The 10257-nt window shown below is 42.6% G+C and overlaps 1 protein-coding gene across 1 annotated transcript; it reads left to right on the top strand.

The window, feature by feature from the left end:
• Positions 1 to 4626: 4626 nt before the first annotated feature.
• On the top strand, positions 4627 to 9585 carry LOC117499773 (Hermansky-Pudlak syndrome 6 protein). Its single transcript, XM_034152392.1, has one exon. It carries the CDS (start codon positions 4980 to 4982, stop codon positions 7788 to 7790), a length of 2811 nt encoding a protein of 936 aa, XP_034008283.1. The 5' UTR covers positions 4627 to 4979; the 3' UTR covers positions 7791 to 9585.
• The last annotated feature ends 672 nt before the right edge of the window (positions 9586 to 10257 follow it).

Raw genomic sequence — 10257 nt, 5'->3', positions numbered from 1 at the left:
CTGCTCTACATTTTGGAAGCCAATGTTGTACTTTTTACTCCACTTCATTTTTTGGACAGCGTTCGTTTCTATATACCTTACAGATTCAGATAAGTATATGCACATTTACCAGCTGTGATAGACACATTATTGCATCAATAATCCTAAACCAGGAAAGTAATATGTTATAGCCTGTAACATTTCGAAAGCCGACTATTAACGTCTCATCTAGCTCGTTGTAGCTCATCTCAGCCAAATATATAGTGTGTCATAGCTCATTTATCTACAAGTCTGTTTGTGCTCCTAATGAGCCACTCAGATTGCCTCTCTCTGCATCATCTCTCCTCCCTGTACTCCGGGATCAACAGTCTATGAATTTCCTCTCCATGTGCTCCTACAAATTCATTAAACAGAGACGCTGCTGAAATATGTGCTCGGATGTTAGAATGTGTCTCACTGAAAATGAGTTAAAGCTTAAAAGACTACATTAGTGTCAGAAATGAAACTCTTAAGAGGCAATAAATACTGCAGAGTAGGGTGGTTATTTAATTTTGAGATTGTTTGCTTAATTTAGAGTAAATTAGAGTTTATTGTCATAGGCACTGATTTCTATTGAGCACAATCATTTAAAAAATGTAACCATTTTACCAGTGTTGTATTTGGATTTTGTTCGTAATTTTGTTTTTAGTTGTTTTCTGTTTAATTAGTTTGTTTTGTCTTTTTTTTTACCCTGTTGTATTTCTAGTTTTTTTCCTAAAAATCTGAAATGAAGCAAATCTATATTTTTGCTGTATGCTTCACAATAAGAGAGAGAGAGAGAGAGAGAGAGAGAGAGAGAGAGAGAGAGAGAGAGAGAGAGAGAGGTAGAGAGAGAGAGAGAGAGAGAGAGAGAGAGAGAGAGAGAGAGAGAGAGAAAATCTGACAATTTAACTGTATTTGATAAAAAAAACAATGCCACTCAAAAACAAAATATAATATAGAAATATATTAACATTTTTTCTGGAATGCAATGACATAAAAAAAAAGGAATAAAGTTATCATCAATAGTGAAAATTGTTCTTATCCCTTTTCCGTCTTTCCTCCATTCCTTCACTTCAGGTCTGATCCATATTCTCATTTTTCTCATATATGATTATAACGGATGTGTGAAAGGAAGAAGTAAAGATGGAGGACTTCTCTCTCAATGCTGTACTGTATATCAGCGCAGAGGAGAGTCAATGAAAGACCCTTGAAGCTCAAGACAAAATGCTTCAGTGAAGTGGCTCACAGAAGCAAAGGGAGATAGGGTGAGCTTGCACACATGACAGCTTTACAACAGCGGGAGCAAACTGACAGTAATATCTGCAGGAGGCTGACAGGCAGCTGCAACTTTCATGAGTGAGTGACATCTCTCTCAAACACCAAACAGAAATATCTTTCTTTCCTCCCAGAAACACACACAAACATTTATTTATTCTAAATTGTGATCAAGTATAAATAAAAAGTGACGGGGTGCAAAGCTAACAGCCTACCCATCTTCTTAACCCCCGAGCAGCAACCTTTTGCAGTCATTTGATTCCTTTTTCTTCACCATATGACTCACAAAGAAAATCCCCCGTGCCTCTACCCCCTTTATTCACCGGACTAGCACTTTATCTTCCTGTCTAGAGGCGCAGCAGCTAAACACGCTCTCTAATATGTGTTTTCTATCCAAGTCAAGCCTGTCTGGAGGCGGGTGGGCTTGAATCTACAGTTTGAGAACCACACTGCATCCCTATAGTTTCTCAGCTGTGACACAGAGCTATAATAGGACATAAATACATGGACACACACACACCAATAACAATGGGGCAACCTGCTTCTCTCAAATTGCTTTCCTGGGGATATAATACACACAACCCATATGCAAATATGAGAGCTGAAAGCACCATCCTCGAATGGGCAACCATAAGGAAACTCTATCAGTTTAGTGTACAGCTTGTTATGTTGGAGAAAGTTTAAAAGAACCTGCAAATAAAACCGAATTGTTCTTCTCTTTTTCTCAAGGCAATGACCTCGTATTTTCAGCCGCATAAAGGTGATGCTTTTAGGATCAGAAGATAATAACTTGTTTTTCCAAAAGCAGTGAGGTAACACAGGAGGAACAAAAGTCATGAGATTTAACAGACAAGTGAGAGAAGACAGAAGCCTTGTGATGCTGGCTCTGTGTCGCATGTGATATTGATTGAGAAATGCAGTTAGTCTTGTTAGTGTTCTTGAGATTATTATAAAATGCATTTGTGCGCTCAGTGTCAGAGAGAAAAGAAGAAATTATGATCATCCATGATTACACCCAACCCTTGTGAGCACTTATATAGATATCTTCATTATTTATTTTTTCATACCCACATGCATTGAGAGAAGATCAATGCTGCCTCCTCCTGGATATGATGTGAACTTACAAACATGACAGACACACACAAAGCACTATTCTGATTTTAGGTACAAATATTGACAAAGGTTGGAAGTTTTGAAAAATAAAATGTGAAGGAAAACATGCGACCGATATGTGTGAACAAAAGGCTTGTGCCATGGATAATAATGAGACAATGAGACACAGACAGCGGAACTCTCACCATTATTTGATTACGTTATTGGTATCACAAGCTTGTCTGCTAATTTATTTAATATTATTCAACACAAGCAAATGATTCCTTTGTTTTAACATTGGTGCCCTCGTTCCAACACATTATGTGGCCTCAAAGCCTTTTTGCATGGGTGTAGAAAGATCTTTGAACACAACATGATTTCAAAAATGTCTGATATAACAGAAAATGTTTTTTCTGGGAATACCTGTGAAAGAAGATGTAAACAAACAAAGAGAGATTTCACAAAGTCTGTCGAGGGACAGGAAAGTCAAACACACATGGTGTTGGTTGTAATCTTACATAAAACATATTCTCTGATTTGTCTCTCCATGATGCCAAGGCCAAATGCACTTCAACAAAGAAAATACCATTTGAATATTCCTAACTGGTGTGCACCACTGGCAGCCAAACAGCAGATGTCTTCTAAATGTCACGACAGTGTGGGCCGCTTTGAACATTTCCAGTAAAGTTTGTTAAAGTAATAAAGAAGCAGGCAGTCATTCACTTACACTGTGAGTCACCATTGAGCCTTTTAATCCCATTGTAATAAATGCAATTTTCTTCAAAGAGAAAACTATTTTTACTTCCACATGATATGTTAGATTGCATCTTTGACACCCACCAAGCTGCTCACTGACAAAATCATCTAACATGAATTGTCCAATCCTCCTGTAACCAGGGCATGCTGCAGGATGGCTCTACTCCTATTGACAACGCTGAGTCAGTTCCTCAGGTTAGTATTAATCAAGCTAATGTTGTTATTGAACTGACATTTTATATAGTAGTGGATCAGTTTTTCAGATGCATTAAGTTGAGATTGAAATTCTTTATAGTATGCCGTCAAAGCAAAAAAAGGAAATTAGCACAGTTCCTCATTTGTGCTTATCTAGGTATTGTTTTCAAGTCACCTATACTGCAGGTTTCAACCTGTGCTCAGCAAATATAGAGCCAGCATTACTGCGTGTCTTCTTTGCTCTTTTTCAACAACATTGGCAATTTTATTGATTTCCATAGTGACATGCTCCTTTTTTTGTTTGCACAGTCTGTTTCAAGGTCAGAGGTCGAGCTCAGATACTAAAGCTAGATCTAAAGTCAGTTCAGTATCTTGCTCAAACAAGTTGTCCTAGTTCAAAATGTACTTAACACTACCAAAGCTGTGACACAACATTGTATTGCACTTTTTTCCCAAATGTTCAAGTTTTAACTGGGAGTTAACACCTTCATTGACTATTCAAAGCAAGGTACAGCAAACAAAAGCACAACACATAATACACTGAATGAAAATCTACTAATTTTTGCCCCTTAACCTGTTTTCAACTTGGAAACAAAAAGTTGGTTGCACTTTTTGGACAGACAATATATCCAACCTAAAAAATAATTAAATATACACTCAATAGCAGGGATGGATTGTAAGTACATTTACTCAATTATTGCAGTACAAACGTGTACTTTGCTTGAGTATTCCCATTGTATGCTATAGGCCTATACAATTTATAGGCAAATATTTTACGTTTCACTTCCATACGTTCATGGTTCCTAGAGCTTTATGAAACACATTATATGCTTTTACAATGTGATTCAGTAATGTAATATATCAAGTATTTAAAAGAAGTGACTAAAATTGGCTCCACATTGACACACTACAACATAAATATTATATGACACTGAATAATACCAAAATAATTAAACACTTTAAAACCAATCTGCATACTGAGGACTTTTACTTTTGATACTTGAATTGCATTTTGCTGCTATTTCTGTGCTACATTCTACATACTTTGCTGATAATACTTATGTAGCCTACTACATAAGTAGCCTAATTCAGGACTTTTTACTTGTAATATAGTTTTCTTCTCAATGTAAGTTGTAATTGTTATTTTCAACGCAAACATGTTAAAATCCTAACATGAGTTGTGTTTAAACCATGGTTTAAACTTGCCTTAGTTACAGATGACTGCAGGCCAACATGCAGCGGGGTTCGCTCTTCCCTCCGCCTCTACACACTCTAGGACCGGCCTTCTTTCAGCTCCTCCCTGCTTGCTGTGTCGTCGGTATCCGGAAATTAACAATCCCGTGATGTCAGGGGAGTGTTAGCATAGCATCGGAATGAGTAAAGTGCCTCTTTCGTTTCTGCTTTCAAACTTTTTCTGCGGTTACTTACTTCTGCCGGATAACAGTTTAGCTCCGACATGAGGCTGCCGGGTCGAAAGCTGTCGGAGGATGTATCCTTCCGCAGGGACGGGGTGAAGCCTCCCACCGGACCTAACGGGATGCCACTCGGTTAGTCTCTCCGGAGCCCCAGGTCAGATTTATGAGCAACACAAGCTAGCAGGGTAGTTCATACTTTGTGGAGAGTTTATTAAATTCCTCTGCTCAGGCTGAAAACTGAGAGTTATGGCGCGCCTGGTGTTGGAGCAGCTGTCAGATTTCGGGGACTATACTGGCGGTAAGGAGCTGACTGAGATCTTTAAACTGACTAACAATAACGACCTCAAAAACAGCCTGTCAAATGTTCGCCTGAGCCCAGATGGACGTCATGTTCATGTCATCCTCCGCAAGCCTAAAGTTGGTCTTGTGACTTTTGACAAGTATGAAAGACCCCATGTTGCCCAGAACCAGAAGAAGCTGGATTTGCGGCTGGCCGTGCCTATTGTGGATATCTTATATTTGGACCATAATAACAATAGCAGCAGCAGCAGCAGCAGAGGCACAGCAGTTGTGGCAGTGGTTTATGAAAATGGAAAAGCTGAGTTTTGGAAATTCCAGGAGTGCAAAGCTGGCTGGCATCTCCTGCAAACATCAGATTTGTGCAACAGCCCCCGAGCAAAAGTGGTGTCTGTGTGTGCCTGTTCAAATCTGATCATCTGGTGTGAGGAGAGGCCACCTTCAGAGAGCACCCCTGCTCTCAGCTCCACAAGGAATAAGCTGAGATACTGTGTTTGCAGACGAGACTTCGAGGTGGAGGAGGGGGCTGTCGGTCTGGGGGGAGTGAAAATCGCCCTCCACAATAATCCTAAATTCACTGTGGTCAGCTCGGGTGAATATGTGCATCTTCTTCCTGATGTGAAAGTGAAGCCACAGTTGAGTATCTCCAAATTCTTTCTCTCCTGGTCCCCTCGCCATGACACCTTCACAGTCAGCACCACGTGTAACAACACTCCCCTGAAAAAGCTTTCGGCTAAAGAGTCGGACTTGAAGAGGTTGGTGACAGACTGTTTGGGATACTTATCGACTCTTCAACCACCTGAGATCTACGACTTCTCCCCTACAGGATGTGGAGGGCTGCTGCTGCTGCTCAGCACGGGGTGGGTGTGTCTTCTGCAGAAAGATGGGACACTGAGACAGGTATACAAACTGGCAGAAAACTGCATGGTCAAATGTGGCACTCCTCAAACAAGCCTATGTATGTACCAGGACACACTGGCTCTGCTGATGGGGCAAAACCTGCATCTGATCGACGTGAACTGTGGCAGAGAGATGGAAAAGATAACGCTGAAGAAAGAGGGGTTATTGTATGTAAACAGAGCTGAAAGATGCGCCCCTCATCTGCTCTCAGAAACTGGACTTTTTGTGGTTGTGAACAGGGAGATGAATTCCCGAGATGTCAACAACTTGAAGCCTTTTGGTGTCGACTCAGTGGAGAGTATTCACCCTGGAGAGCTCCTGGTAGAGGCTGTGTTTGAGGAGGCCTGTAAATACTACCAGCAGAGGAGCCTGAGCAGCACTCAGCTAACTGTCGACACACTAAAGAAAGGGGGCAGGTTCCAGGCCCCCATCTCTTTATCCACCATCCTCAGGAACTACCTCAGCACAGGGTTGAGGCAGAAAGGAGCTGAGCCCTTGCAGAACGGAGATGACAACACAGCAGGGCAAGATAAACTAATGGGGTCTCTAGAGGCTGAGCTCAAGGCTCTGGTCTCTCTGGAGGAGGTGAAGGGGAGTTTAGTGAGGGGGAATGTTAAAGAGGTGGAGGCAGTGTGTCAGAGTCTAGTTGAGAAAGAAGTAGCCAGGCTGATGTTGGCCTCAGAGATGGATAAAGAGGCTCTGCTTTACCTCAACTCCATCTTCAGCCTGTTTCCCTCCCAGGCGTGGAGAGCAGCGCAGGCCGCCCTGCAGCTACACTACAACGGGGAGGGGTCTCTGTCCAGCAGGGCTTCCCCAGACGTGTGGAAAACTGTCCTCAGTCCTGCCACGACGTCCAGCCCCCCATCCTCCCTCCCATTCACAAACGGTGGGCCAAAACACAATCATAGTCTCAAAGGTGATCACGTTGCTAACTGTAAATCCAAAATCTCCACTTCCCCCGCCGACATGCCTGTGTTTGAGCTCCTCTGCTACTCAGTTTTTCATTTCCAACCCAGCTGGCTGCCCCGCTTCCTGGAGCTGGCCCAGCAGCAGCAGGGCTCAGCAGGACTCGGGTTGGGCCTGGCCTCTTCTTCCTCCTGGGGCTTCTCCGGTGGGAGAGCAGGGGAGGGCGGGGAGAACAACATGCCGCTCTACAAACGAGCGCTGGCCGCCTTGTCCAGCCTGACCCCGGACCGAGACAAGCGGCAGGACCTGGAGGTGGAGCTGCTGCTGGTCAGTGGGCGGCCCAACGCCATCCTGCAGGCGCTGAGGACCCTCATGGCCAAGCAGCAGTGGGAGCGGGTCACCATGGTGGCCCAGAAGTTCTGCAAACAGAGTCCGCTGCTCAACAAGGAGATCTTCACTACCCTGCTGTGCGAGGTGGCTCAGCACAGAGACCTGGACCCCTACCTGGACGTGCTGTGGGCGCTGTGCCCTGAGGACCTCACCGTCACCACCATTCTCAACTTAGTGCTGAAGAACCTCCCCTCCCCGAACACCCCGCCATCTTCCTCCTCTTCCTCCTCATTCTCCATGTCCAGTACGACCTCCTCGTCCCCTGCTCCCTTCGCAGACTCCCACAGCAGCCAGTTGACCATCGGGCTGTTGAAACCTCTGCTGAAGAAAGTGCTTCAGAGGGAGACCAAGCCTAGCCAGCGCTACGCAGACATCCTACAGTCACCCACATTCCCCCCTCCTGCCCCCCCACGCCAGCCCAGGACTGTCTCAGATCCTAACACAGACTCATCTCTCGCAAACGACACCACCCCGGGTTATCTCGCAGAGACACACGGACAGCAGTCACCCACACACACGGCTGTCCAGAGAGCAAGGGTGGCACTTCCTGCTAACCCAGTCTGAATCACAAAGACATGAACAAACTAAAACATTTCACACACAACCTGACCAAACTGTGAAGCAGCGTGTGTCGACAATCAGAATCAGTATGTAATAGATATATATCATGAGTGTAATGCAGTTAATTGTGATATTTGATGGGGTTTTACCAAAAAAAAAGTATTGATATGAAGTATGACTACTAGAAACTATGAAATGACTACTGAAGATCTTACCGGTGTAAATACTTCAGGTAATTTTAAGTCTTAATGTGTGTATATACTGTATCCACAATGTTATTTATCTCTCAAGCCTTAACTGCACGTGGATGGGAATGTGTTTGCTTGCATCAAATAAGCTTAGCCTTTATCAAAATGCCTTGGTAATATATTGTGTTAACACAGTGTAGTGTGTATCTGCTCAGTAAAACAAAGCCACTAACTCTCATTATTGGGGTTTATCAAATGTACAATATTCTTTGGCTTTTAATGTGAGCTGATGTCTGCTAATTGTAGCCAAATGTAGCTGCCTTTCAGTAGTTGATCATGCAGTGGGTAATCTACTGAGACAAGCTGGCCTTTGTGTTTGAAATGTTTGTTTTAAGTGGTATGGTTTAGAGGAGGAGGAGGGGTAAGGGGTCAGGGGTCCAAGGTTCCTTTACTGACTTGGTTTTGTACTTAACATATCATAAACATTAACCTAGTTTCGAAGGACTCAAAACAGACCAAAGTAAAACAAACCCAATTCCTGTCATACATTTGTCCCTCGAGACTCCATCTTGTCCTCTTTTCTCCCTCCTAGCCCAACTCACAGGACATTCCATACGTAATACCCAGTAGAAGTGACTCACAGTTTGACTTTAAATTCAATTTCGGAGGTAATTCTGTTAGGATTCCAGTGTGGGTTTGGTGCTCAGTGACTCGGCGCCCTGCTGCTTGCATAAGGTCATGTACGTCTTCCTTCATGGACCCGGTGAGGGTATAATGTCATTAGAGATGTTAGGTCCTCTCTTGGTCCTGTTAGTATTCATGCTCTGGAACCAATTGCACTTTTGTATCATCGCAGTCAGTATTGTTTGTACCATGCCTCTGTTTAAATGAATGTTTTCTGATTGAGTGTGCTGTAAACAAAAGTATATTTAAGTGCCTACTGATGCTAATGTGTGAGCAGTATATAAAGCTTGTTTTAGATAGGAATTTTTTGTATGTTGAGCCTTCTGAAACAAAAGGTTTTATTTTGTAACAATCTTTGGAAGACTACTAAAATATCAAACTTGGGTGGGTGAGTTACTGACAGAGAAGCTCTAAAAGTGACATTGAGTGACAATCAGACTCCAAAATGCTGCAGAACAATCAGAGAGCTTTTCACAGCGCTGCTCTTCATTTACAGAGCCGTGTCACATTCCTGCTGGGTCTCCTCAGCTTCTCTCACTCTCTGGAGAAAGAAGTGGAGGCAGAAGCATTAGGTTGTGTTTTTTAAATGACATTTTAATTTCTAATATATGCTGACTAAGATCTAATCGTGTCCTTCTAATCTCTGTACACTTTAAACAATTTTCAGTTCAGTGCCACGAGTGTACTTTCACTGGGAACTCCCCGACTTCCCCCTGCTCAGCCTGATGTAATCACTGCTCAGATGTTTAATATTCATTTGCCTTAAACTTTGCGGTTAACAAATAAGAATTCCTTTGGGCTCGACATCTGTTCACATCTACATTTTTACTTTGTCTACTTTTGGTGGTGCTCTCTAAGCAAATTGGAAAAGATGTATACAAGTATTTATGAACCGATGTATGCTATTAAACTGAAGATGAAACTTCTCTCCCGAGTTTGACATATTAACTCACTTGTTGAAAGCTTGTAATCTTGACATATAGATTGTGATTTGTTGGTTTATATTGCATCACACTGTGTTCCTCCATGGGACTATACACACAGTCAAATTAACAATACATGTTTCTGCCAGCTAGCTAGTTGTTATGGTACTATCAAACGTGTGTAATGTCACCTACCTGCCATGTTCCTGTTTCCACAGATTGCTGTAGTTCTCGTTTGTTCAGCTCTTTGAATATTTTCCATTCATGCTCTACTGCACAACAATAGGTCCAGCTGACAGATCACATACTCTTCAATGTCAAAAAATTAACACGTCGAGGTCTGTTTAGTCTTTTGACATGTTTCGCTCTGGTGTCCTAACAGAAATGAACCTTTATCTGTATCTTAAACCTTGCTGGGTGCTTGAATATTAGGAATGTGGGCAGAGACAGACCTTGAATTAGATTTTTCATAATGTATGGGAACTCTGATTTAAGGTTGTTTTATGCAGTCTGACCTAAAAAACAGTCTGATGTAAAAGCTTGGCCATGTCTTGTACACACATCATTCACATGATCCACTGCCCCCATTTCTAAGTTTCACCATATCCCTTCCATGGACAAATCCACTTATAGCTGTGTGTGTGTGTGTGTGTGTGTGTGTGTGTGTGTGTGTGT

The sequence above is a fragment of the Trematomus bernacchii genome, unplaced genomic scaffold, assembly GCF_902827165.1.
Source record: "Trematomus bernacchii unplaced genomic scaffold, fTreBer1.1, whole genome shotgun sequence".
Lineage (NCBI taxonomy): Eukaryota > Metazoa > Chordata > Actinopteri > Perciformes > Nototheniidae > Trematomus > Trematomus bernacchii.
The sequence above is the reverse complement of the archived record's forward strand: the minus strand, read 5'-3'. Positions and strand labels throughout refer to the sequence as shown.